Source organism: Chinchilla lanigera, unplaced genomic scaffold (genome assembly GCF_000276665.1).
Source record: "Chinchilla lanigera isolate Chin_1 unplaced genomic scaffold, ChiLan1.0 scaffold00025, whole genome shotgun sequence".
Classification (NCBI taxonomy): Eukaryota; Metazoa; Chordata; class Mammalia; order Rodentia; family Chinchillidae; genus Chinchilla; species Chinchilla lanigera.
The window spans coordinates 3,211,779-3,238,785 of record NW_004955426.1 but is presented as its reverse complement, the minus strand read 5'-3'; the positions used below and the strand labels follow the sequence as shown (position 1 = coordinate 3,238,785).

The window sequence follows — 27,007 nt, the reverse complement described above, 5'->3', positions numbered from 1 at the left end:
GAACTAATTGGGTATCCTTACTTGGGAGGTGGCAGTGGAGGTGTTGAGGTTGGATGTGGAGGTAGAGTAGGTGTCACTGGCATCCAGAGCCACACTCCTTTGGCCCTCCCCTGCTGTACATGTGGCTGTGCTGGAAAGGACACCCTCTGTAACCTGTCTCCCTCTTCCCCACTCCAGTGGTGTCTCCCAAGTGTTTAGCCTTACAACCTTGCTTGAAGGCAGAGACCTGGCTCAGGCTGGAAGCCAGGGTTGTGTGGGAATTAAAGTCTCAGAGGCAGCCATATGCTCAGCCAGTGGGGGAAAGGAGTTGGTGGTGAATGTCCCTCTTCCTGTCTTTCAGAGGAATGTCCACTCTGACAAGTTGAGCATTGCACTCTTTACTGGGTTTCTCTGCCTTCCTGCCTCACTCTGAACCTTCATTCTAAACTCTTGGCATCCAAATCCTCATTTCAGAATCTGCTGTAAAGGGAGTTCAAATTAGTGCAGTAGGTGCGGCATGAGGAGCTGTGTAAGTCAACAAAGTGCCTAGGCTTTATCTTGGAGAGGATAGAAAGCCACTAAGCTGGGGAGTGTCCCGATCACTGTGTGTAGAAGGTCATCTGCAAAGAACAGAGTACGGGCAGGAGGGGTAATCTTGAGTCCATAAAGAGGTGAAAACAAGAGAGAGGTTGCCTACTTTGAGAAATGCTCAAAGGAGGAGATTCAAGAGGCACTGGTTTAACGAACTTTGTGAAAGTTCAGCATTTTTTCCTAGAGCACTGATACAAAATGTCTTGCTTATCTTAAATGAAAATGATAAAATTTTACATACCATAATGAAATCATTTTTGATAGTTTCTCTTGTATGGACAACAAATTAAGTTTGGTTTTCACCTATGACACTGTCATACACTTTAAGATTTTGCTGGCCTTTTCAAAGTGTGATTAGACAAAACAATCACTAACAGTGTGGTTAGAATTTCATGGATGTCATCTGTTGCAGAAGTTGGACTGTAGCTAAGTTAAACTTCGCATCATAAACTATTAAAAATAAGGTGGTTGCTCTGGTTGGTTTTGCCATTTCTAAAGATTAGAAATATGGTCCAATTTTAAAAATGGGTTTTTTAGTTCAGGGTCTTACAAGAATCAGATCCAGCAGAACACACACACATGCACACACACACACACACACACACACACATGCACACACACACTTCCAGTAAATAATTAGCTCACTCAGTAGTGGAAGTTAAGAAATCTCACAGCCTGCCACCTACAAGCTGAGTCTCAGGAGAGTTGGAGATGTAATTCAGCCCCTGACATCCAGTAGGGCTAGTGGTATAACTCTTAATCTGAGGGCTGGAGAAGATGTGATGAAATATCTCACTTCAAATAGGCAAAAAGAGAAAAGAGTGAATTCCTCCTTGCTCTGCCTTTTATTTTGGGGGGGCCCTCAATAGGTTGGCTAATGCCTACACATACTGAGGAGGGCAGTCTACTTTACTGAGTCCAGAAATTCAATTACTAATCTCATCCAGAAGCTCCCTCATTTAAAAAATGTGGTGTATGTCAGCAGTACACAATAGTTGTATTTGTTTGGTGAATTGGTGCATATATGGTATTAGATTTGGATCATTTTTGATGCTGTGACCCCCATATCCTTCTCTCCTCTCTTTTCCCCTGATCCCCTTCTCAGTCTCTAGAAAGTCTGCCTCCGTCTTTATTACCATCTTTCTTCCATTTTATGCTTTAATTTACTTATATTTTTGGTTCCTTATGTAAAAGAAACCCTGTAGTATTTAATTTTTCATGTCTGATTTATTTCCCTTAACAGTATGGTCTCAAGAAACATCCATTTTCCTGAATATGACATGATTTCATTCTTTCTGGCTGAATAAAAGCCCATGGTTCAAATACACTACATTTTCTTTTTCCATTCATCTGTTGATGTACAGTGTACTTAGACTGTTTTAAGAGCTTAGCTTTAGTGAACTGTGCTGTTATAAACTTGAGTACACCTGTATCGCATAGTATATCTGTAACTTGGGAATATATCCATAAAGGTATAGTTGGGTCAAAAGTTTTAGAGTGTTTTTTTAGGAATGTGCCTACTGGTTGCATTAGTAGTTGTACTAATTCACATTCCCATCAACAGTGACAAAGGTTCTTTTGCCCCTTACATTCCTGCATGCATTTGTTGTGTTTTGTGTTCTTGATGATAGCCTTTCTGACTGGAACAAAATGGAGTCTCAGAGTTGATTTGATTTTCTTTTTCCAAGAAAGGCTAAAGGCTAAATATGATGCACTTTTTAAATGAACTTATTTGCTATTTATACTTCTTCTTTTGAGAAGTGTCTGTTTAGTTCACTTGCCCATGTTTTGATTGGGTCTTTTGTTTTGGGGAGCTTAGATATTCATCCTCGTTGAGAAGAGTAGCTGACAAAAAAGCTTTCCCCATCCTGTAGGTTGTTTCTCACTCTGTTTTTTTTTTCTGTGTAGACTGTTTTTATTGTTTTTCTCAGACTGTTTTTCATTTGATGCAATCCCATTTGTGGATTCTTTACATTACTTCACAGACAACTGGTATTATTAGGAAGTCCTTGCCTAAACCTATGGCTTCCAGTGTTTCCTATAGGATATCTTCCAGCAGTTTCAATAGCTCTATTTTTATATCTAGGTCTTTGATCCATTTGGATTTGATTTTAGTACATGGGAGAGATATAAATCTAGTTTTATTCTTCTGCATATGGGTAACTAAATTTTCCAGCACCATTTTTATAGAAGTTATCTTTTCTCCAGAATGTTTTTGGCTCCTTTGTGAAAAATCAGATGAAGGTACATGAGGTTGTTTCTGTGTCTTCTGTTGTATCTCACTGATCTATATTTCTAATTTTGTGCTGTACCATATTATTTTTGTTGCTATGGCTTTGTAGTATAACTTGATATCTGGAATTGTGATACCTCCCCCTTTGCTCTTAGCTCAGGATTGCTTTGACTCAATATTAAGTTTATTCTAGTTCCATACAAATTTTAGGATTGTTTTTTTCTAGTTCTACAGAGAATGTTGTCCATGTATTAATAGGTGTGTGTTTGGGCTGGGGATTTAGTTCAGTGGCAAAGCACCTGCCTGGCAAGCACAAGGTCATGAGTTTGGTTCCTGGTACTGGAGAAAAACCAAAAAAAAAAAAAAAAATAGGTGTGTGTTAAATCTGCTTATAGTTTTTGATAACATGGCCATTTTAATGATACTAATTTAGCTTATTCAGGAACAGGGGTTGACTTTCCATTTTCTTGCATCCTCTTCAGTTTCTTTCTTCAGAGTACCATAGTTTTTGTTATAGAAGCCTTTACCTCTTTGATTAGGCTGAGTCCTATGTATTTAACTTTTTTGGAAACTCATGCATGGAATTATGTTTCTGATTTCTTTCTCTGTGGGTTCATTATTGGAATACAAGAATACTATTGATTTTTGTGTGTTGACTTTGTAACCTGCCACTTGGTTGAATTTATCTGTTCTGGTGGAATTTTGGGGGTTTCTATATAAAGAATCATATTTTCAAATAAAGATAATTTGACTTTTTCCTTTCCTATTTGTATCTGTTTTATTTCTTTCTCTTGCCTGATGTATTTGGGTAGAATATTCAGTATTGTATTGAACAGGAATGATGAGAATAGGATACCCTGTTTCATTCCTCATTTTAGAGGTAATATTTTCAGTTTTTCCCTATTCAGTCAAATGTTGGCTGTGTTTGCCATATGTGATTTTATCAGTTTGAAGTAAAGTTCTTCTGTAGCTATTTTCTTTATTTTTTATTAGTATATGTTTATAATACATTATAACTACATCCATTGGGGGAGTTGGCACATATACCATTTTGATTCTTTTTAATTCCCCTTTTCCTCCCCCATTCTGAAGATCCCCTTCTTATCTTTGCAAAGTCTGTCTCCCTGTTTCCCATTGTCTTGGTTACTTTTCTCTAGTTGCTGAGACAAAATACCTGACACCCAAAATTAAGGAACAAAAGGTTTATTTAGCTCACATTTTGTGGAGGTTTCACTCTATACTTGGCTGGCTCTGAGGCAGAGTGGCACAAGGCAGAGGGCAGCAGTGCATGGCAGCAGGGAAAACAGCAAAAGCAGCAAATGCACAAGGGGGCTGGGGAACAAAACTCTTTCGCTCCCTTATATTGCAAGCAGGCTACCCCGCCCAGGGGATGTGTAGCACTCACACCATCTCTGTGTCCTCCTCCTGCACAGGCTCAGGATGAATACAAAGGAAGGACCCAGGCCCCTGCTGAGTCACACATTTAGCCTGCTAAACTTCTCACGTTGACACAATGAACAACATTGTAGGACCTTAAGGGCATGTCGTTTTCACCCCAGGGTGTGGGACTGCTGAGTCACTTAGCCAAGCTTCTAGGTTCCTCAGGTTGACACATTGTATTAACCATAACACCCATTTTTATGATGGGTTTCATTCATTATGAAGTCATACTGGATTTTGTCAAAGGCTTTTCTGCATCTATTGAGATGATCCTGTGATTTTTATCCCTGCTTCTATTTAAGTGGTACATTACATTTATTGATATACATATGTTGTACCATCCTAGAATCCCTGAGATGAAGCTGTCTTGGTCATGATGTATAATCTTTTTATTTATAAGCATCTTATTAAGGAGCTTTGCATCTTTGTTTATCAAGGATATGAGCCTGTGGTTTTCTTATTGTATTGAGTCTTTATCTGGTTTTGATTGCAGGGTAATGCTGATTTTATGAAGTGAATATGGAAACAGTACTTCCCTTTCAATTACACTGAAAAGTTTTGAGGATTGTTGGTGTTACTTCTTCAAAGTTCTGGTAAAATTTTGTGTTGAATCTGTAGGATCCTGAGCTTTTTGTAGTTGGTAGAATTTTCATTGTTGTATTAATTTCCTTGTTTGTTATTGGTCTTTTTAGCTTTTTAAAAAATCTTCATGGTTCAATTAGTTTTTTTGAAGGAAAATTTATTGGAGAAAAAGAATGGGATGTAGAAATGGGGAGTAGGGGTAACTTCTGAGAGACAGGAAGGGTACCGAATGGGTTGCCTCAATTTTGTTAGTTCATATGTATCTAGATACTTATCCATGTGTTCCATATTTTCCAATTTATTGGAATACAAATTTTAAAAATAGTTACTTATACTCTTGAGGATTTCAGTTGTGGTTTTTTTTTTTTTTGTTCTTTTTGAGACAGGGTCTCGCTATACAGTTCAGACTGGCCTTAAGCTCACTTTGTAGCCCAGGCTGGTCCTGAACTCACAACAGTCCTCCTGCCTCAGCCTCCTGAGTGCTGGGATTACAGGCGTGTGCCACCATGCCCAGCTCAGTTGTGTTTATTATGCTTTTACCCTTTTTAATTTTGATTATATTGATGTGGGTTTATTTTTCTGTCTTTGTTTGGTGCATTTGGCTAAGAATTTATCAATCTTATCTATCCTTTTAAAGAATCAACTATTGGAGTCATTGATCCTTTGTATTTTTTGTCTCAGTCTCATTGATTTCCACTGGATCTTTATAATTTCTTGCCTTCTATAAGTTTTGAATTTACATTGTTCTTGTTTTTCTAAGACTTTGAGATGCATCATTAGATTACCTCGGATCATTCTGTTTTTCTAATGTATGCACTCATAGCTATACACTTCTCTCTTAGAACTGCCTTCATTGTGTCACACAGAATCTGATATGTTGTATTTCCATTGTAATTTGATTCTAAAATTTCTTCCTTTATTTCTTCCTATGACCTATTGATCATTCAAATGTGTATTACTTAATCTCCATGTGTTGTATTGTTTATGGTTACTTTTGCTGTTGCTATCCAGTTTCATTCCATTATGATCATGAGATTATTTCAGTACCTTTGTATTGAGACATGCTGTATGACCTAAGGTCTGATCTATTTTGGAGAAAGTGCCTGGGTTGCTAAGAAGAATGTGTATCCTGCTGCTGTTGAAAGAAACACTTTGTAGTTTTGTTGAAACTATTTTTTTCTATAGTGTATTTTCTCTCTGATGCTGCTTTGTTGATTTTTTTGTCTGGCTGACCTGTGAAAATAGGGTATTAAAGTCCCCCCGCCTCACCCCATGATTGTATTGATGTTTATCTATCCTTGGCTGCCAAGCAGTTTTTCTTTTGAAATTGGATATGCTGAAATTCAGTGCATATGTATTTTCAGTTGTAGCATCTTCTTGGTTAATTTTTCCCTTTACCAATATGCAGTGAGCTTCTTTATTCTGATCAGTTTTTGTTTGAGATCAACTTTACAAGAACAGCTACCCCTGATTGCTTTCAGGATCCAACAGCACAGAGTATCATTTTCTCTCTTTTCATTGCCAGTCTGTGTTTCTTCATGGATGAGGCATGTTTCTTGTAGGCAACATGTAGTTGGCTTTTTTTTTTTTTTAATCTAACCTACCCCTCTCTGTCTTTTGATTCGGTAGTTGAGACCATTAACATTGAGTGTAATTTTGGAAATATTTACTGATTCCTGTCATACTATTATTTTCCTAGTGCTTGATTTATTTTTAAAAAATTTTCTTTTGTTTACTCTCCCCGTGATCTTTATTCTTTCCTGGGATTTCTTGGTAATGTTGACCTTATTGTCTATGTTCAGGATTCCCTTAAATATTTTCTGTAATGGTGATTTGGTGGTCATGAATTCTTTAGTTTATGTTTTTTTTTGTGGAAGGTGTTCATTCCTCCATCAATTCTGAAGAATGTTTTTGCAAGATACAGTAATATGGATTGTCAATTATTTTCTTTTAGGCTTTGAACAACTTTAAGTTCTCTGGGCCTTTAGGGTTTCATGGAGAAATTTGCTGTTAATCCGATGGGTTTGCCTGTATGTATTTGGTGTTTTTCTCTACTAGCTTTTAGTATTCTCTCTTTGTTCTGAATTTCTGGGATTTTGACTATGATGTGCTATGGAGATGTTCTTTTCTGATTGTGTCTATTTGGGGTTCTAAATGCCCTGTTTACCTGCATATCTGTCTCATTCCAGAAAAAAAAAAGCCAAACTGTTAATCTGGGCACCCTGAGGCCAGAGTGACAAGTAAAAAATATTCTTCAGCATGGGTTTTCCTTTTTGTTTTTTTTTGTTTTTCTCCGGTACCTGGAACCGAACTCACGACCTTGCGCTTGCCAGGCAGGCGCTTTTGCCGCTGAGCTAAATCCCCAGCCCCCGGGTTTTCCTTTTTTGAGACAGATTTTCACTATGTAGTTCACACTGGCCTTGAACTCACTTCATAGACCAGGCTGCCCAACTCCCAGAGAGCCTCCTGCCTCAGCCTCCCAAATGCTAGGATTATAGGCATGCACCACTACATCTGGCCTCCCAAGGTGTTTTAATGTAGCATCTTTTCTAATGTGCCTAACCTAGTGTACTTGTATCTGTTAATCTTTCACATAATTATGTGATATTTCAGCATCTCCTTTTATCATTTTATACTTTAAATCTTATTCACTCTTCTCCTCATCATCTACAGTCCTTTACATGGAGACCTATAGCTTACATAATAGTTTTAGGATTTGAAAAATTAAACACAGTATGTGAGGTTGATTGGAAAAGAAAACATCTTTGATTTGTGCAAAATTCATCCAGTTTATATTTTCCCAGGTAAGCAAAAAAAAAGTATCATCAAATCAAAACTGTAATGGAGAGAATGAAGTATCTTCTAGCTGATATTCAGGCATGTGATTTAATCCAGTATGCTATAAATGAAAGATCCATTAAACTGTGAAATTTTGAGAAGACCCAGATTATAGTGGTACCTTCAAAATTCAAAATGTATTCCTTTTCTCCCACAAGGAATATGCAGTTTTCTTTCATAGGAGGTAAAAAAAGTGCTTTAGTCAATAAAATGTAATGAGGCTAAGTAAAACTTGGAATTGGTAAGAGGTATTTTTAATGTAATTTTGCATTTTTAATACTTTGAGCCCTTGCTGACAGTACACCACAAATTAGTGCAGTGTTACTTAACCGTGGTTCATTCCGCATCTGAAGTGTTTGAAATTTGGGTTTACTCGGCACAGACTGTGGGAAACCACACCAGGAAATGAGGATGAATCCCAAAGCAATCACAGCCCCACAGATGTTTGGGCGGCTTGATGTGGCCACAAATGACTGGACTGATGGGATATTTTCTACCCTTTGGAGGAAAACTCTGAGAGCTAAGAAAGGTAAAAGATGAATTGCAAGTATTATTTTTAATGCCCGATTCTGCATAAAACCCTTGATGGTTGGGTAGAATTGTGTTTTCGGTATAGTATGTTAGCTGATACCAACATGTCACAAATCAGCATGATATTTATCCATGCCAAAGTAATAAAATTATTGACTGGGACATTGAAAGTTCTTGTTTGAAAGCATAGTATTAAAATAACATTTCTGTATCCCTGTGATATCTCAGAATAAAGCAGATATAAAGAGCTATTAAGGGAAATTGATAGCATTGAATAAAGTGACTTTTACTGTAACTATTTTTGCTAAATATTTTAAAAATGTTACTTTTATTTAAGTATAGCTTATTTTTTAAAAAAAACAGGCTGTTCTATAAAAATCACAAGGGAAATGAGTTTCTTTTGGGAGAAATTTGTATAAGTAAAAAAGGGAGTCAATATTGAACTAGCATATTATTCCATGTAGATGGACCCTGGTGTTTGGCTGTTTAAACAAGCATATCAAAGGCTAGTGGTTCATCTGAGGAGTCTGTCACATATGGATGCTGTAAAGTGAACCCAGTGGTCTCAGAATATGAGTTCATGGTATCAGCTTTCCTCTCACTTTGTCTTTTCACTTCTGAGTGGGTAGAAGAGAGCCAAGGGAGTTCTGCAAGGGACAGGAAGAATACCCCGGAGAAGGAGGAGCTTTGAAGAATTACTTCCCGGGTCTGACCTTTGGGCAACAGGGCTCTGTTGACATCTGTTTTAAGGTGGTTCCATTGAAGGAATGTAGCCGATTGACCTAACATCAATTGTCAAAGAGAAGTGTGCTAATGTTAGAAATCTTTCTACTGTGAGAAATCAAATTTTGTTTCTGATTTGATCTCGTAATCCAGTATAAATGCAGATCTGGTGACCAAAAATTAGCTCAAAGAATAGCTTGGAGAGGAGTTTTTCCTTTCCCTATAAAAAGGAAGCAGAACATTCTCTTTCACATGTGACTCATGATTAGATGAACATTTTCCTCTCATTGCTAATTCAGTGAGCTTGACTCGAATTTTCAAAGCATTTCACTTGAAGTAGAATTGTCACAGTGAGTGAATAGCAAAGAGCAGGCAGAAACACAAATGTGGCCATAATGTTGGTAAGAGAAGCTAGCTGGTAGGAAATCAGAGTCAAATGCCTGTGTTTACAGTTGTGTTACTATTGAGCGGTCTGTTGTGTCTGCCATTTTCTCTACCTTCAGTTTTCTCCTTAAATAACTTCTGTCAGGTTTTGTGCCAGTGTTCTCCTGAAATTGTGCTGTCAGGGACTTTTGTGAGTTCCAGCTTGTCAAACACAGACTGCCAATTTTCACCCAAGTCCTGCTCCTAATGATGTCTGACACAGTTGACCACTCTCCTTTCTGAACCTTCCTCCCTTGGTTTAGGGATTCCCCATCCTGTGGACTCCCTCCCATCTCTGCTTTAATGAGATGTTGGAAGAGGGAGGAGTCAACAAAGGAGACCCCACCAAATCAAAATGTTGTATCACCTTGCTCCTCAGATTCCTGCGTCTGTCTGCACCTATCTAGAAGAAACTTAGTTTTAATGCAGTCCCTAAGCCGATGGTTTCCTCATGTTAATTTCTAGCTTTGATACCTGCCTTCAGCTCTCAACTCAGCAACACTCTTTGGATCTCTATGGGACATTAATTTGTGCAAACCAGAATTTATTTCATAGCTCTATCTGTTTTGCCTCACCCGTCTCCCCTATTTCACTTACACACCTCTCCCTCTCTCTTTTTTACCAGCCATGTTCAGCCTCTTACTGTTCTTGGAACATGTCCACTTTTCTTAGCTCCTCTGGGCTACTATAATTCAACACTGTACACTAGGTGGCTTATATACAGTAGACATTTATTTCTCAAAGTTCTGGAAATAGGAAGTCTGATATCAGGGTGCAGGCATAGCTGGGCTCTGGGTTGCAGACTGCTGACTCATGTTGTATCTCCCTCCACATGGCAGAAAGGCCATTGGAACTGTCCCTCCTATAAGGGCACTAACTCCACTCTCAGGGCTCCTCCCTCATTACCCAGTCACCTCTCAAAGCCCCCACTTCCTTAGGAGTTAGAATTTCAACAGATTCAAATTAATTAGGATACAAACATTCACTCTTATTGTTAGTTTAGTCTTGTTCCTACTTTAGGGCTTTTGCACTTCTTCCCATCTACTTCTAGATATTTCCATCATTTTATTCTCCTTCTAGATTCATTGACTACCACATATAAAACAACCATCTTTCTTCTCAACCTGCTTGCTTCTTTTATCTTTTTCCTCTGGTTATTTACTAGATTGTCATTTCTATCCCTCAGAGTACAGGCTCTCTGAAGGCAGGGCACTGTTTCATTTACTACCACGTCCCCAGATCCTAGCACGGGGCTGACACATAGATGACGCTTGATTAATATTGCTCAATGAGCAAGTGACTTTTTGGCTTGATTATGGGCCCTATACTACTCCCATAAAGAGAACTTAAATGTCCATGTGCTAAAATAACCACTGAGAGCAAAGCTTTATTTAACTCTAATGAAAACTATCTCAAATTATAGTGCTTCTTCAACCTTTACAGCTATGTTGTACTTGCATGTAACTGTGTTACGCCTCCTCCCCACTTTGGTGGGATATTCTAGGGGAACACATCTGGATAGTACTTGATGGTCCAGTTGATGCCATCTGGATTGAAAATCTGAATTCTGTTTTGGATGATAATAAAACTCTAACTCTTGCCAATGGCGACCGGATTCCTATGGCTCCAAACTGCAAGATCATTTTTGAACCTCATAACATTGACAATGCTTCTCCTGCTACCGTCTCAAGAAATGGAATGGTTTTCATGAGTTCTTCTATCCTTGATTGGAGTCCTATTCTTGAGGTATGATTGAATCCTTCTTTTGTATAATTAAAAAGGAAAACAGATCCTTTAGCATTCTTTGAGTGTGTGTACCAGTTTTTCTGCAGCTGGCTGTGTAATTGCTTTTTTATGCTAATGTTTCTGGAAGACCCTTGAATGTGCGGGGACTTTCAAACTCTGCTGCTCATAGACTTCCTCAGTCCTCTTCTAATCACTTTAGAGCTGTGATTTCCAGGTAATTGCCAGCCCTGTGTGAATCAATAATCCTACCAAACTGTGTCTGAGGACTGAATAAGTGAAAATTTAATTGAATCAGTTTTGGGATTCATGATATTAAAAAAAGTTCATTCACGTAAAGTTTGTGAACAAGCACTTAGCATATAACTTGAAGGAAGCTTGTTAAAGTTTTATGTAAGGAATTTTCTTTTTTAATTTTTTTTTTTATAAAAAAACTAACAAAACAGCAATGAAGACAAAACCAAAATAACACAAAAACAACAAAAACGATACATGACTGCAAAACAAAGTGATAAGAATTAACAATGGTTGCTACATTACATACTGTTCTTGTCAACGAAGTTGCTCAGTCCACCAGACACAGAATGTAAGATTGTGAGATTCAGTAGTCATAGTACTATTTTAAATTTGAACTTGGAAGTCATATTTGAGATGATAGCTCTTCAATTCATGATGAAGTATATTATTTTATTTTAGCCAACATGTTCTAGAGTATATTGATTAGAACTACATTATAATTAAATGTCTTGTATACCTATATATTTTACTACATTAATATTGTAATTAAGGCAAGATGTTTATTAGATCAGCCATGTGGCAAAATTTTTAACATAGTGAAATTTATTATTTTCATTTATATCATATTTTCAAGACAGTTTTGCTTGAGAGCTTCTTAATTTAAATAAAATACATGTTCATTTTATATTTTTATTACATTTTTAAACTTTCATTTCTATGTGGATATATCCCAACTTTATTATTAATGTCTTTCTAGAAGTTATACAACTCTGTTGCACACAGTTTAGATTTGGTAAAGTGGGAAGATGTGAAAGAGGGGAATATATGACAAAATGATACCCACATAGAGGTGAATGTGTCTCTAAAAATACTTGTAAGGAATTCACATTTCACAATTAAGTTATCTATCCATTACAGAGAATAATGAGCAGAAGTTCTGGACCCCAGCTTCTCAAAAGTAACCACCAATGACAGTTTAAAAAAATAACAAATAATTGGGTCATACCCGGATTCTACTAAAGTAGGTTCTCTGGGAAGGAGACCCTGGACTTGTATGTAGAAGCAGCACAATAGGTGCATTCCACATAGCCATGCTTGGTGACCAAAATTACAGCTCATTCCAAGTGAATCCTTATGTGATTTTTTCCCCAAAATATTTCAAATTCACAAAGGTTTTTGAAAAACTCTTTTATACTGCTAAGGTAATGACTACTTAGAGTCTGCTGTTTATAAAATAAGCTTTCATTATAATGTATGCAGACTGAGGCTGAATAGGATCTTTATGTTAATGCTATACCTACCTAGAAATATTTTTATAGGCTTTAAAATAATGCAGTTCCCACTTGGAGGCTGGAAGTAGCTCAGGATAGCTCCAAGAGGGTGTCAGAAGGAAGATCTTTGAGAAGTGTGTGGGTGGGATTCTGGCAGCTCCAGGTAGCCAAGCTGGGGACTTGTCCCTAATGGAATGTCATTTTTGGTCTCATCAGCATGAAAGCCCTGCAGCATGTCCTTGGGCACGTAGATTCATGGTAAACTCATGAAGTAATGAATAATTCAGAATCGACATCTTATTGCTTCTGTTCAGAACCTTTGACTGTTTTTTAGAATACCAAGTTGAGGAAGGAGCTCTCTTGATGTAGAGGAAACTTGTTTCATCTTAAGAACATGTTATGAAGAACATTGTTATGAATGGCATGCACTTTCTTAATTTTGAATCCCCAATATCGAATGAGCTAAGTTCTCATTTCCCTCAATATTCTTTGATTTTTTTTTTACGTTATTTATTGATTAAATTGGAAAAAGTATACAGAAAACAATAAATTGTAAACTTTTGTCTTCTAGTTCAAAAATATGGGTGTGGGTTTCCTTTGTTTGTCTTTATTTTCTTTCTTCCACTAAGTCATTTCCATGTATATATGCCACTTTGACTTATTCTGCCCTATTTTAGTCAAGACTGATAGATAGATAGTAAGAGCTGAATGTGTGGATTCTAAAGGCAAACACTCTGGATTTGAATTCTAGCTTAGGAACTTACTAACTGTGGGATTCTGGCCAGGTTACTTCCTGTCCCAGGGTCTCAGTTTCCTCATCTGTAAAAGGGGGATAATAGCAGTTCCTACCTCAGAGAGTTGCACTGAAGGATAAAGGACTTAATACATGAGAGAGTCATCAAATTACAGCCATTAGATATGAGTGTTATTGTTGTGATTTGATAGTATTTTCAGAATGGTCATCTACTTGGTGTGCTAATAGGTCTAATTAATACAGGAATGTGTGAACTAACAGGGTTTTCTTAAGAAACGCTCATCTCAAGAAGCCGAAATTCTGCGCCAGCTGTACACTGAGTATTTCCCAGACCTATATCGCTTCAGCATTCAGAACCTAGAGTACAAGATGGAGGTGTTGGAGGCCTTTGTAATCACGCAGAGTATCAACATGCTGCAAGGCCTGATCCCTCCGAAGGTAAGCAGCTCCCCTCTGCAGTTTCCTCCCTACTGGCTGAGCTGTACTGTGCAGAGAACGCAGGATTTGAGATGAGACTGGGTTAGAGTGGAGGGGGATGTTTCACACCATCAAGCCATGGATTTGAAATTTAGTCATTGGTCAGCAAGCTCATCTGTAGTATCTGTCATTCATTTTGAAAACCAGCTCGGTATTCCTAAGGAACAGTTCCTCATCTGTTCCCCAGTTTGGATTCAACCTTTCCGGCATTCTTGGCAAGAACTACTCTCTTTTCCATGTTTAGTGTTTTCCTTGGGCAAGCTTTTGGTGTGAAAATGAAGTAATCACAGTAAAGACGGCTCTTGCTTCTCCAGGAGCAGGGTGGGGAGGTCGGGCCCGAGCACCTGGGGAAGCTGCTGGTCTTCGCCCTGATGTGGAGCGTGGGCGCCGCGCTGGAGGTGGACGGGCGCCGCCGGCTGGAGCTGTGGCTGCGCTCGCGGGCCCCGCAGTCAGTGCCCCTGCCGCCGCAGGCGGACCCGGGGGACAGCATGTTCGACTACTTCGTGGGGCCCGACGGTGAGCCGGCCTGTCCAGGCCATGGGACGCGACCGAGGGCGGGTTTATCCAAATTATTTTTCTATTTGTCCTCTCTCTCTTTCTTTCATCTCTCATCTCTCATCTCTCTCTCTCTCTCTCTCTCTCTCTCTCTCTCTCTCTCTCTCTCTCTCTCTCATCTGTGTCTATCTATTTATCTGTCTGCCTGTCATCTATCTATATCAATCATTTTTCTATCGATCTATCGTTCATCTATATTTAAATGTGGGAGTAAAAAACTCTCAGCTGTAAGATTAAAATTAAAAGCCAAGGATGTCCATGTGCAAAGAAAGCTCATACAGGAATTGTTTCTTTCTAAAAGAATTGTGTCCCAGGTGCATATTTGTCCCACGGTTAAAGATACTGTGCAACAGAGTTTTTATGAGTTAAGGAAGCTTGAAAAGGTGTCTATATCAGAGCTATTTCAGACATTCATTCAATATAATCAGCAATTTATGTGAAAATTACAAATCTGAGATATATTTTTACCAAATGAATGTCTATGTCTATGTATGTCTATGTATTTATCTACGTGTATATCAATTCTACTCTAAATACTTTACCATTACTTGCTGGGCATATGTATTAAGTACACACACACCTAGATGAAAGACACACATATATGCAGTTATATATTACTTATGTAAATATATATGCAATCTTTAGCTAGATGAAAAACTTGTGAGATTAGACATTATTAAATGATTAATGAATTTAGGTACATGTTACTTTTATAATATTCTGTATATTTATGTACACTACATTGTTGAAAACCTACATATTGAAAAAACACAATTCTAAGAGACTTCATATTCCCTAATATACCACTTTGGAAATTTTGACTAAGCATATTGTAACCTGTGTCCTGAGATCTCTAGTTTTACTGATCTTTTTCCCACTGGGGGTACTGGGAAGGCGGCCTTCTGAGATTTCAGTGCTATCTGCTCATTACATGTAGGTGGCAGTTTACTGACGGGAGGATCTGACTGTTCTCTGCCCCCCTCAGGCACCTGGATGCACTGGAGCACATGCATCCAGGATTACGTGTATCCATCCAATACCACCCCAGAGTATGGCTCCATTCTGGTGCCAAATGTTGACAATGTGAGGACCGACTTTCTAATTAAAACCATTGCTAAACAGGGCAAGGTATGGCTTTTAAACTTTTATTAAAAAGAGCATATTTTAAAAGGTCTCTTGAAAATACAAAGCACCTCCATTTATTTCAAAAGTGGTTTCTGTTGCCATTTAGAATAAATGAGAATATGACTGAAATATATTCTTTTTATCACCCCCTACTGAAAATGTTAGAGCAGAATAACCATAATTCATCAATAGTATTGATGTGCATTGAGCAAAAGTGACTTCTGGCTTATTTTTCTGAAGAGAAATCCTTCCGTTTTGATTGGTGACCTGGTTTGCTGTAACCTGGAGCAGTGAAGTGTAAAGCCGGGGTGGCTGAATCCAGTGATTTCTTCTCTCACAGTTCCGGGGGTTGAGAGTCCAGGGTCAGGGTGCTCACAGGAGTGGATTGGTTTCTCCTGAGGGCACCTTGCCCTTCCTCCCACGGTCTTTCTCTGTGGTGCATTGTGGGTATTCCTTTGCACATCCAACTTCCTTTTTATAAGGATACCTATTAGTCTGGATTAGGTCCACTCTAAGGCCTCAGTTTGCCTGAGATATCTCAGTCTACCTGCCTCCAAATATAGCCAGGTTCTGTGATACTGGGGGCAGAGGCCTCATTATATGAATTTGGGGACAGGCATAATTCAGCCCATGACATTTTATTTTATTTATTTCTAACCTCTTTATTTTAGGCTGTGCTCTTAATAGGTGAACAAGGAACAGCCAAAACGGTCATAATCAAAGGATTCATGTCAAAGTATGACCCTGAAAGTCACATGATCAAAAGCCTGAACTTTTCTTCAGCAACCACCCCGCTGATGTTTCAGGTACTGGAGTTTTAGTACTGCTCGTTAAAGCCATGTTTGTGATGCACCATGGAGGGCTGACAGTACAGCTTTTCTCATCTGCTCGTGTCCTCTAAATCTCATCCGAGCTTCCACAGGTGTGAAATAGAACTGACATTTTTCCTATTACTTCTGTTATTCTCTGCAATAGAATCTCCCATTGGTTGGATTGTGACATATAATCTTAAATTATGGAGAAACATGAAATGTATATACAGTTCCAAAAGTGTATATAAAAGGGCTTAAAATATAAGCCCGTGAACATGGAAAATACCAAACTGAAGCAAATAGCATTTATTCTCCTTCCTAGACCCAATTTCTATCCTTAGTATATTTTTGTTTATCTAGCCTTTAGACTAGAGCTTTTGGAATAATTTTTCATAGATCTTTCTTGAATCCAAGTTTGTCTATCACCTATCTATCTTCTATTACCTATCATCTATCTATCTATCTATCAATCTCTCTCTCTCTCTAACACACACACGCGCACACACACACACACACATCTTTTTCTTTGTGCTCCCTATCACCTCTGTGTAATCCACTTCTCCATGATTCCACTCCAAGGTGTTACCATAGGAGAATCTTGATCTGTTCTTCAATTCAGTCTGGTTCGGTTTGGTTAAGTTTGGTTTGGTTGAATTCAGTTCAGTTCAGTTCAGTTCCTATCCGATCCGACCCTATCCGATATGATCCGATCCATTACAAATTTCGTTCTGTTCCCCTCTCCTCCTCTGCCCTCCGATCCCCTCCACCCCTCTCCTTCCCTCTCCTCCCCTCCCCTCCCCTCCCCTCCCGTCCATCCCATCCTGTCCCATCCCAGCTTTTACACCTCTTCAACTCTCCATTTCCTACACTGCCACTTGCATTTTGTTGTTCCCTGACTTCCAAGGTAGGATCTAGAATAGGTCCCTTGAGCAACTGCAATAAAGTGTAAAATCTTAGACTTTTAGCAGATAAAATTTAACTCTAATATATCATATCATATCATATTGGGGTGACATAAAAACCTTTCAAATTTGTATTGCTTTTGTCAGTTTACAGTGGCTGACTGTTTCTTTTTTTCCTATTGGTCCAAAAATTGTGCAAGGCTTTATTATAACCGGAGAAGAAATTCTAAATGTCAGTTGAAGAGTCAATCATTTGCAGATGATCTATCACATTTTTATTAGAACATAAATATGTTATCAAGAAGATTTACCTCATAAATTATAAACAGAGGGGAATTATTTAGAGGAATCTAAACTTCAAGAAAACCTTGTGTTTGATGAACTTTATTTTCCTTTAGTTGTTGAAATTATCAGAGCAATGACAATGGTTAAGGGCATGGTTAAATCATGACTTTTTATCACCTAATATAATTGGTGACAGCAGAGTTCCAATGTGCTAAGAACATTGATTAAATTTCTAAATGCTGTCAATTTCATTAGATTCCTTGTGTTGGAGATGGAATTTCCAATACTGGCTAGCCTGCTGCTAAAGAGTAACATTCATACAATATCTTCATGGGAAGATCTGTATTAAAGGTCAACCTCCAACTGCAGAGATACAGTAGTGGTATTTTTGTGTTTTGGGAGCAGCACGTTAAATTAACCTAGGCTGGCAAGATGTCAACATTAAAGGTATTCCGTTGATACCACTTTCAATTTAAATAACTTTTGTCAGTTTTACTTTAGGATAACGTTCTCTTGAGTGATTCTAATCTTATTTGCGGATGAAGATTTTAAAAAATCAAAGTGTGACATCTTTCCAATTAAGTAGGATAATTATTTAGCTATCTGCGCTTTTTGAGACTGCCAGAAATCTTTAGGGCAGTGTGTAAATCTGACAATAACTCGGAGTTAATGCAGACTTCCTAGGCTGTGGGCACAGTTCCTCACAGCACTGACTTCCTTCAGATGTCAGCCACAAGCTCAGGGGGTCTCAGGCCACCCGCACTTCTGACCAAGTGTGTATAAATTCATTTGACCCGTGATCCTTTCTGTTTCTGTAACTTATTAAAACAGTTTAGAAAATTCAGGAAAGTGCTGTGCTGACTATTGTGGTTTCTTATAAAAGCAAAGCATCAGTATCAGCCCAAAGGAAAGGTGTATAGGGCAAAGTTCAAGAGCGTCCCAAATACAAAGTCCAGGAGGGTCCCTTTCTTGCTCTCAGGATGCGTTGCTCTCCAGACACATAATGTACATCATCAGTCGGGAAGCTCACTGAGCTTTTAATGGAGTTTGACTCAGGACTCATATGAGTACAGTCTTTTCACGTTCCAGGATCAAATGAATAACAAAGATATTCTTATTACTCAGCAAATCCTAAGGCTATCAGACTTCCTGCTAAGAAGGAGCAGCCAAATTATTATTGAATAAGGCCTCATCCTGGTATTTTTCGTTAACAACTGATATTTACCCCAGTAAGGTAGGAAAGATCGGTAGTCAGTGTCTCTTTAACATCAGATATTTATTATAATTTCCTGGAAAATGCCATGTTATCTAGAGAACCTGCTTATTATTTGGTGCACATATTCACAAGCCATGTGGTATATTTCTAGAAGCGATGCCATACTGATAAATAATAATTAGGTAGATGACAAAGCAGGCTTTGGACACATAAAATCCATCTTATTTAGGGTGCCCTTATCTGACTTACACTGCTACTGCCAGATTCTTTTCTCTCCTTCAGGGTGAAGGTAGAGTCATTCTGTAACTATTTCTTCCCCTGTTCGGAAGCTTCATAGGATCATGTGTCTGTTCAGTGCCTGAGCTATTTTGACTGCTAAGTATCAAGGCTCTCTGTTAAGCGAGACTCATTAGTTTTAGAAAGCTTTCAATTAGCTAAACTGCTGTAATTAACTTTCTCACTGTAATTTTCAGTCATTCATACTAAATGGGGCTGACGGAGCAAAGCATTTTTCTCTGTGCTTCCCACTTATCTGGATCCCAACCAAACTGAAATTGCAGAAGAGAAAACAGTATCGTCCCTTGTATGTTACCATGATGGTGCACTGTCCGGTCAAGAACACTCTCCTGTTCCCGGCCAGGTTGTTCTCGCCAGGGTTCCCTTTGTTTTTACCAGTGTGTCATTTTCACGTCTTTTATCAGTAAGTAGATGGTATGGTCCTCTTTGGCTGGAACAGTCCAATTGAATTCTACTGTCTCACATTAATAACTACTACCTCTTGGGGCTGGGGATTTAGCTCAGTGGCACAGTGCCTGCCTGGAAAACACAAGGTCATGAGTTCAATTCCCGGTACTGGAAAAAAACCAAACAAACAAACAAAAATAACTACTACCTCTTATGTCACTATCCAAAATATATAGTCTGGATAAACAAACAGAAGATCTACAGTAAACTGGTATTCCTTTTGGTTAAAATAATTTTCAAAAGGGGGAAATTATTCACTTGTCCTCCAAAATAGTATTGTTTTAATGATTTTTTCCCTATTTTTGATAGTAACCCATTTCATTAAGCATTTAAATAATATAGAAAAGTGAGAAGTGAGGAGAAAGGGAAAGTTACATAACAGAATTTCAGAAATGATTGATTTCTTCTGAAAGTAATCTTAAAATTTTTGGAATACAATAAGCCATCTTACAAGTGGTTGCATAGACATGGGTTTTAATTTTTAAGAATGAAAACATAAAGTCTGGAAGGAAATTCCACCTTTCTTGCAGTCAGAACCACTTTTCCAATTGACTTCTTAGCAGAAAATTAATCTATAAAACATGTAACCAGGAACATGCTTTGGTGAAATCGGGGCTGGGCTCCAGCAACCCCTTCCAGTCTTGTCTTTGTTAGCTGCAAGGGTCCCGTGGTCTTTGAGATTACTTTTGGCTCTTCAGAGGACAGTTTGAAAACTAGTTTCAATAGAATTCCAACAGATAATATGTGTATATGATTTTTATGGCAAGGCTCTCTTAAAATGTCAGGTTTTAACTCCATATTAATGCACTTGGTGGCAGGATGTTTAAGCATTACCAGAATGCAGCTGACTAGTTGGTGGTAGGAGCTAAGCTAGACACCCAGTCCTCATTTGCTCCTGTGCACCTTTCCATCTGCCTTTTTCCAGTGCCCTTTCTTTAGCAGCATTAGTGTGCAATTGGCTGACTTCTCATTTGGGGCACTGTGTATTTTTTAACTTCCAGTTATTCATCATTGCATTTTTCACATTATTATTGATAGAGCATTTTACGTTTTAGAATTACTCTCAAACACTTTAAACTTTGCTAATGTAAGACTGCTTTCATTTGTTTTTAGTGAATTACATGAAAATGGGAAGATATTAAGGCAGAGTATAAGCTCTCTACTTTTATATTTTAGCTAATAGTACATAGATGAAAACCTAAAATTAAGTATATTTTGCGTTTCAATTTGCTTGTATATAGTATTTATGAGAAATGACTGAGGTTTACTTAGAAATAACAAAGTACCTTTATATTTTTTAATGCATAAAGTTCAGCAAGTCTTTTCTCATATATTATTTATGTCTCATACTTTGTTGTTGTGTATATATACCCTTGTATATAGCACACATGCATATGTATGCAAGATTTACATATCTTTATATACATTCTTCTGTGTTATGATTCAGAAATATTTTGTCACATGAAATCACAAGACTAATACATAAGAGAAGTAGTTTAACCTCTCTTTTTCTGCCTTTAAACCCAGAACTGTGTGTGAGGTCAGTGTACAGGTTTTTTGCTGTGTTTGATTCATGGAGACAATTGTGTGAATGGTGAATCTAAGGAAGAGGCAATGCACAGACTCCTCAGTTATACCAGACCCTGGCAATACTGCCTCCAGTGCGCTGTTCCTCCCTTATCTGGGTAGGGAAACAGACACATGTACAACCAAGTATAGCTATGTGGTAAGTGCTTCCTATGGTGTAATCTAAAGACAGTAAAGCCCAGAGGAGAAGGGAATTCACTGCTTTAGGGAATTAGAGAAATAAATGTAGTGAGGGAATTGTCCACTGTTTGGATGGACTTTAATATTTATCTTATATTGATTTTAAGAAGTTAAAAAAGCTGAACTGTCTGTAAGGAATTAATTCAGAAAATTGAGTTGCCCCTGGATTTAGGGCTCCTAGTTTACAACAAAGGACGAGAACATTCCTTACCTCCATTCCTAAAATACTTGATTTTCTAATTACCTAGATGTTATTTCTTAAAACACTGCCGTTACAACTGGGATTAATGCTGGCATTTCATGTCTCTGCAGACAGAAAATGAGATCAGAGTCTCGTTTAGGGTCTGTAGATTGCATAAGATAATGTCATGCTAACTAAGAGTCTTCAGTTTTAAAGTTTTTGTTTATTCCCAGAGAAGCATAGATTGCCCTTAGTCCAATCCTATTAGAGATTTTAATTTCTAAATAATCAATAGCTGGCCTAAAGGAAGGGACATTTACTGAAGATCAGTTATGTTTAGTCAATATTCACAAAGCATGTTCGGCGAATGCTAATCCTGAGAGATTTGGGGTAGTTTAGACGTGGCTATTCTTAGGAGTATGTAAAGAAGATTCCCAAAATGAACTTTGCAAATCAGCCTGTGAGATGAGCATCATTTCATGGTGTGTGTTTTATTTTTATCTGACCACAGTAGAATTAATAAAAACCTTGAGGAACTGGAGCAAAGAAACTGAGGACAGTCTGGAAATGAGGCTGGAGGGGTGAGCGGCCAGTTAGTCCTTAAAAGTCACTGATGAGAAGCCCTGGAGTATGGAGCATGTCACAGTGCCCCCAGGAAGTTCATCCTGGCTTTAGGTGGGCGAGAGATGGCTGCACTCAGAGAAGTGAGAGGACACGGTTGCAGTAAATTCCTTGAGAGGGAGGTTGGGCTGGACCAAGATAATAGAAGTGGGAGTTGAAATGACATGGGTACATCTGCATTGTGGTTGGAGGTGAGACTGATAAGACTTCTGGTTAGGCAAGTGCCTGTTTTTGGAGGAGAGAGAGAAAAGTGGAAGATGACTCTGGGTTTCTTGTATTTATTTATATATCAAATATTTTATCAAAAAATGTTTCATACCTGACACCTGTCTAGACATTGAGGATGGAATGGGAGTTAGATAACAAAGAACCTGCGCTCCCTTACATTCAACAGCAGCCCAGATAAGAATCTAGTAAGTGAATATACCTATTGGATTTTCTTAACTGCATGAGGGTTAATACTACTAAGAAAATGGATGAGGTGGAAAAATAAAGCAAAGATATAGGGAAGAATATGTGCAGAAGCACGCTATAAATATCATAGCTAATTCTTCAGCTAGGTTTTATTAGTCAGCATTTTGTGACTAGATCAAAGTATCCAAGATAACGAATTTACCACAAGAGAAGGTGTACTCTGACATGTTTCTTGAGGTCCAATTCAAGATTGGGTGACCGCGTTGCTTTTGGCCTTTGATAGTGGTGGAGGGCAGAACAATTGCTTATATCATGAACCATGAAACAGAGAGAAACTGAGTCACTGGGGTCCCCTAATCTCTTTCCTGTGACACAAAGTGGTAACTAGGCTCCTTCTGTTAAAAATCCACAACAACCCCCAGTACTTCACCTTGTAACCACGCCTTTAACACATGGACCTTTGGGACACCCTGCACATACACCACAACATTGGGTTGTGGAGGAAGACAGAAAATTCTAGATAGCTGTTTAAGTCACATAATATGGATACTTTATGTGATTTATAAAGAAGTATCTAAGATTGGCTCACGGTAGGGATGGCAGTTTAAGAGACTATGACATTGATGCCTGTGGGAAATGTGAATAACTGAATAAGGGTATGGGATTGCTTGGTGAGGAGGAGATAAAAAGTCATGGGAGGGTGGTACATGCATGTAATCCCAGCACTTTGGGAGGCTGAGGCAGAGGATCGCAAATTCAAGCTCATCTGGGCAATTTAGTGATACTCTGTCTCAAAAAAAAAAAAATAAAAGAAAAAAAAAGAGCCTGAGCTTGTAGCTTAGCAGTGGAATGCCCAAGTTACCCTTCTCCGAATGGGATGTATAATAGAGTTCAGCAGTGTTAGCTGTGGAAATGTTTGGAGGGGGCAGTTCGGAAACTGGTGCAGATCGCTGATAGGCACCTAGGAGGGAAGCAAACTTTGTGGTAACTAAGAAAGAGAAGTTTATATTTGGATGTATTGGTTCTGCGGTGCTGTGGACCTGCATGGGAGGAAGACCAGCGGGAGACGCCGGTCCAAGGAAACACCTCCATGAAGCGATGAAATTATTTTGTTTCAGGCTGTTACAAGGTCTCATCAAACTTCATGATTCACTAGGTAGCTATAGAGTTGCAGCAACTTCTAAAAACATAAGGAAGCCTCAACTTCCGAGCTCACAAGCTACTTTACTTTTCTTCCTTTATTTTTGTCAATGTAGTTGTTTTATGACCGTAACTTAGGAGTCATTTTGAAGAAATTAGACTCATAATAAAGGTGAAGAAAGGCAGGTATGAGGGTATTCCTCTCGGATCATTCTAATTATCCCACCTGTGGCTTTTAGCTCTTAGAAGCCCTCATAAGACATAAAATCTTTACACGCTGGAGAGTTCTCATTAACTGACATAGAATGTCTGGAAGGCTCTTGTTTGCCATAGGGGGTTGTCAGGAGATTATTAATGGGTTGATGCATTTAAATTCATTGAGAGCAGAGCTAAATTTAGCCTAATACATTAAACAGTATGCTTTTATATCAGGGGAACATGAAATTATTTTTGCTATTGTTCTATTTCATGGGAGATTTGTTTTGTAATGAGTTGTGATATATTTACACATATTTCTATTAAAATGGAGAAAATTTTTCATATCTCTTGCTGTTACTCAATTAAAACAATGGTGGAAACTTACAATGTGATTACTATGAAGATTTCCAAAGGTAGATTTGGATTTTTGCTTGTATCATGGTGCATTTTGGGGCTGTACCTTTGACTAAAGTCATTTTTAATTGATTTACACTTTATCATCAAATACAATGTTTGGGGGGAAGGAGAATTCATTTTATCTCAATGTACCTCCACTTCTTCCTATGCTTGTATGTCATTGCTAACATGATTTAAAATCATATATGAGCAGATTCCTAGTGATAGGTGTGACACAAAAGCTTTATATGAATAGATTCCTACAGTGATAAGCATGACATGAAGGCTTTGAGATTTTGAGCCTCTGGTGTAAAGAATTTTGAACCCTTTTTGGTGTTTTGCTATGTGCTAGATTCTGGTTGTCTAGTTGCATACATTTTAAATGACCATGAATTGCAAACTGTATCGCACTAGTCTGGGAATGAGAAGACTACTGTCAGGAGTTAGAGGTCTTTCTTCTCCATCCTCTTTACCACTTCAAGCAGGCCTTCCATCAGTTTTTATATTCTTTTTCACATTGCCAGATAGGTTTTAATAGTGCACAGAATGGTCTCATCCATCATTCAATCTCCGAATGCAGAAATAAGAGAGGAGACCCGAGTGGACTCTCTCTCTCTGTTGTGTTGGGGGAGGAGAAGTGATTCAGTGTGACTGCATCTGCCTGAAGTAGTGGTGCTGGGAGGTGTTGGCTGTAGAAGCCAGTTAGTATCCTTCTCATTGAGGATGGAGGCTCTCAGCTGGACAGGCTCGGCAGCTCAGAGCACAGACTAAACAACGAGCTCCTTGATAGTAGCCCTGTTTAGTATTAACTCTCATTGTAGGAAACTTTACGAGAGTGAGGCCTCTCAGTAATGGGGGTTATAGTTCTCTTACATAGATTCAAAAACAACCCAAAATGGACAGGAGAGACGCTTCCATTCAAAATTGACATTGCTTACAGCTTCATTGATTCCTAAATTAAATGAGATTTTCAAAAGTGGAGATCATCTTGCAAAGTAGTTTACGTAATTCTGGATTGTTTGCAAGAATTAAGGAGGAGATTTTGATCTTTTTCTTGTCAGTTGAAAGGTTCCAGTTTTTTTTTTTTTTAATATACCATGTCATTTTCATAGACATTTCTGTTGGCCTTCTTGTTTAACAGAGGACAATAGAGAGTTATGTGGATAAACGCATGGGTACAACATACGGCCCTCCTGCAGGAAAGAAGATGACTGTTTTTATTGATGATGTGAATATGCCAATAATCAATGAGTGGGGAGATCAGGTACGTTGATTCCATTGTACATTTTATCCATCACTGGTTTATTCCTTTATTTTTTATTTTTAAATTTTTTTTGTCTTTCTGAGACAGGGTCTTGCTATGCAGTTCAGGCTGGCCTTAAGCTCACTTTGTAGCCCAGGCTGGTCTCGAACTCGAGACGATCCTCCTGCCTCAGCCTCCTGAGTGCTGGGGTTACAGGCGTGCGCTACCATGCCCAGCTGGTTTGTTCCTTTATGAGTAAATATTTTTTCTGCTTTTCAGTATTCGATTCCTGAATCCTAATAAGCCTCATTCTTTAGAAGCCTTCAAAGATTTAGGTTCTGGGGAATAGAAGGAATGACATTTTAATTCTGAAAGTTGTCGTTCTTAGGTTACTAATGAGATCGTCCGGCAGCTGATGGAACAGAATGGATTCTACAACCTAGAGAAGCCTGGGGAATTTACTAGTGTGGTGGACATCCAGTTCCTGGCAGCCATGATCCATCCTGGGGGTGGACGCAATGACATCCCGCAGCGACTGAAGAGACAGTTCTCCATATTTAACTGCACGTTGCCCTCCGAGGCGTCCATGGACAAGATCTTTGGTAAAATGCGCGTTGGTGTGGCGCTCGTGCAGCACTTCTCCTTGTGTTCCTACCAGAAAATTTCCACCAGAGGTCAACCCAGAACACTGGGTGGTGCCTCTGTAGCACTTCATCGTTTTTCAGTAGTGTATTTTTGTTTTGTATGAGATTTATTATAGATGTGCACTGAATTGGATGCTTTATTGGGTCTTTTGTATTTGCTTTTGTTATTTAAGTATTGGTTGCCAGTTTCTTAAGCGAGGAGATTGAATATCCATTGAACATGCACATGAGTAGTTTCCTCTTGGAAGGATGGTTACTACAATTCCATGTTAGAGGTACTTGTGTCTGACAGTTTAACCAACCCATACAATGATTTTGACTAAAGAACTAATGAGTAGATAAGGGCAGAAAAGAGCCCCAATCTGATCATCAGAGCAATTGACAGGATTGTACTCAATTATCAACAGATTAAATTCACATAATTTAATTGAGGAACTGTTGCCCTAGTATGTAACCATGTATATTCAACTGAGTAATAAAAGTGCATTTATGACTGATCTTGGAATTAGTCTTTGCAGAAAAATAGTATAAAGTTATGGACACCTCCCTCTTGGTGTTAATTTATAACTTCTGAAGCTGCTGTTATGAAAAACTCATTCAGTTTAACCTAATTAATTTCTGGCAGACAAAAATGTCATCCTAGTGCCCTGTGGCAGTAATCTGCCTTCAGAAACAGCAGTAAGCAAAGTTTGGAAATCGAATGACATTTGAATTATCTACACTTGGGAAAAGTAGATTAGAGAGGATGACTATTATCACTTTTCTATTGCTTGGAGAATTTTACACATAAAATAAATAAAAATATCTTAGAATACTTGAGAAGGCAAGAGAATAGTGAAATCTTAGAGAACTTTGGAAAACATTTCACTTATCTTCTTATACATCTGCTTTGTATACTTATTAGTGTCACTGATTTACTAATATTGGATTTGTGTAGCCAGA

General features: G+C 38.3%; 1 protein-coding gene across 2 annotated transcripts in view; it reads left to right on the top strand.

The window, feature by feature from the left end:
- Dnah5 (dynein, axonemal, heavy chain 5) overlaps window positions 1-27,007 on the top strand; it is a 300,957-nt gene that overhangs the window by 167,802 nt on the left and 106,148 nt on the right. For both annotated transcript variants that reach the window (XM_013514981.1, XM_005386122.2), the window contains exons 42-49: window positions 8,046-8,192; window positions 10,845-11,086; window positions 13,607-13,783; window positions 14,137-14,338; window positions 15,363-15,505; window positions 16,174-16,308; window positions 25,320-25,442; window positions 25,810-26,023. In XM_013514981.1, the coding sequence (XP_013370435.1) occupies window positions 8,046-8,192; window positions 10,845-11,086; window positions 13,607-13,783; window positions 14,137-14,338; window positions 15,363-15,505; window positions 16,174-16,308; window positions 25,320-25,442; window positions 25,810-26,023 (1,383 nt within the window). The remainder of the gene's footprint in view (window positions 1-8,045; window positions 8,193-10,844; window positions 11,087-13,606; window positions 13,784-14,136; window positions 14,339-15,362; window positions 15,506-16,173; window positions 16,309-25,319; window positions 25,443-25,809; window positions 26,024-27,007) is intronic.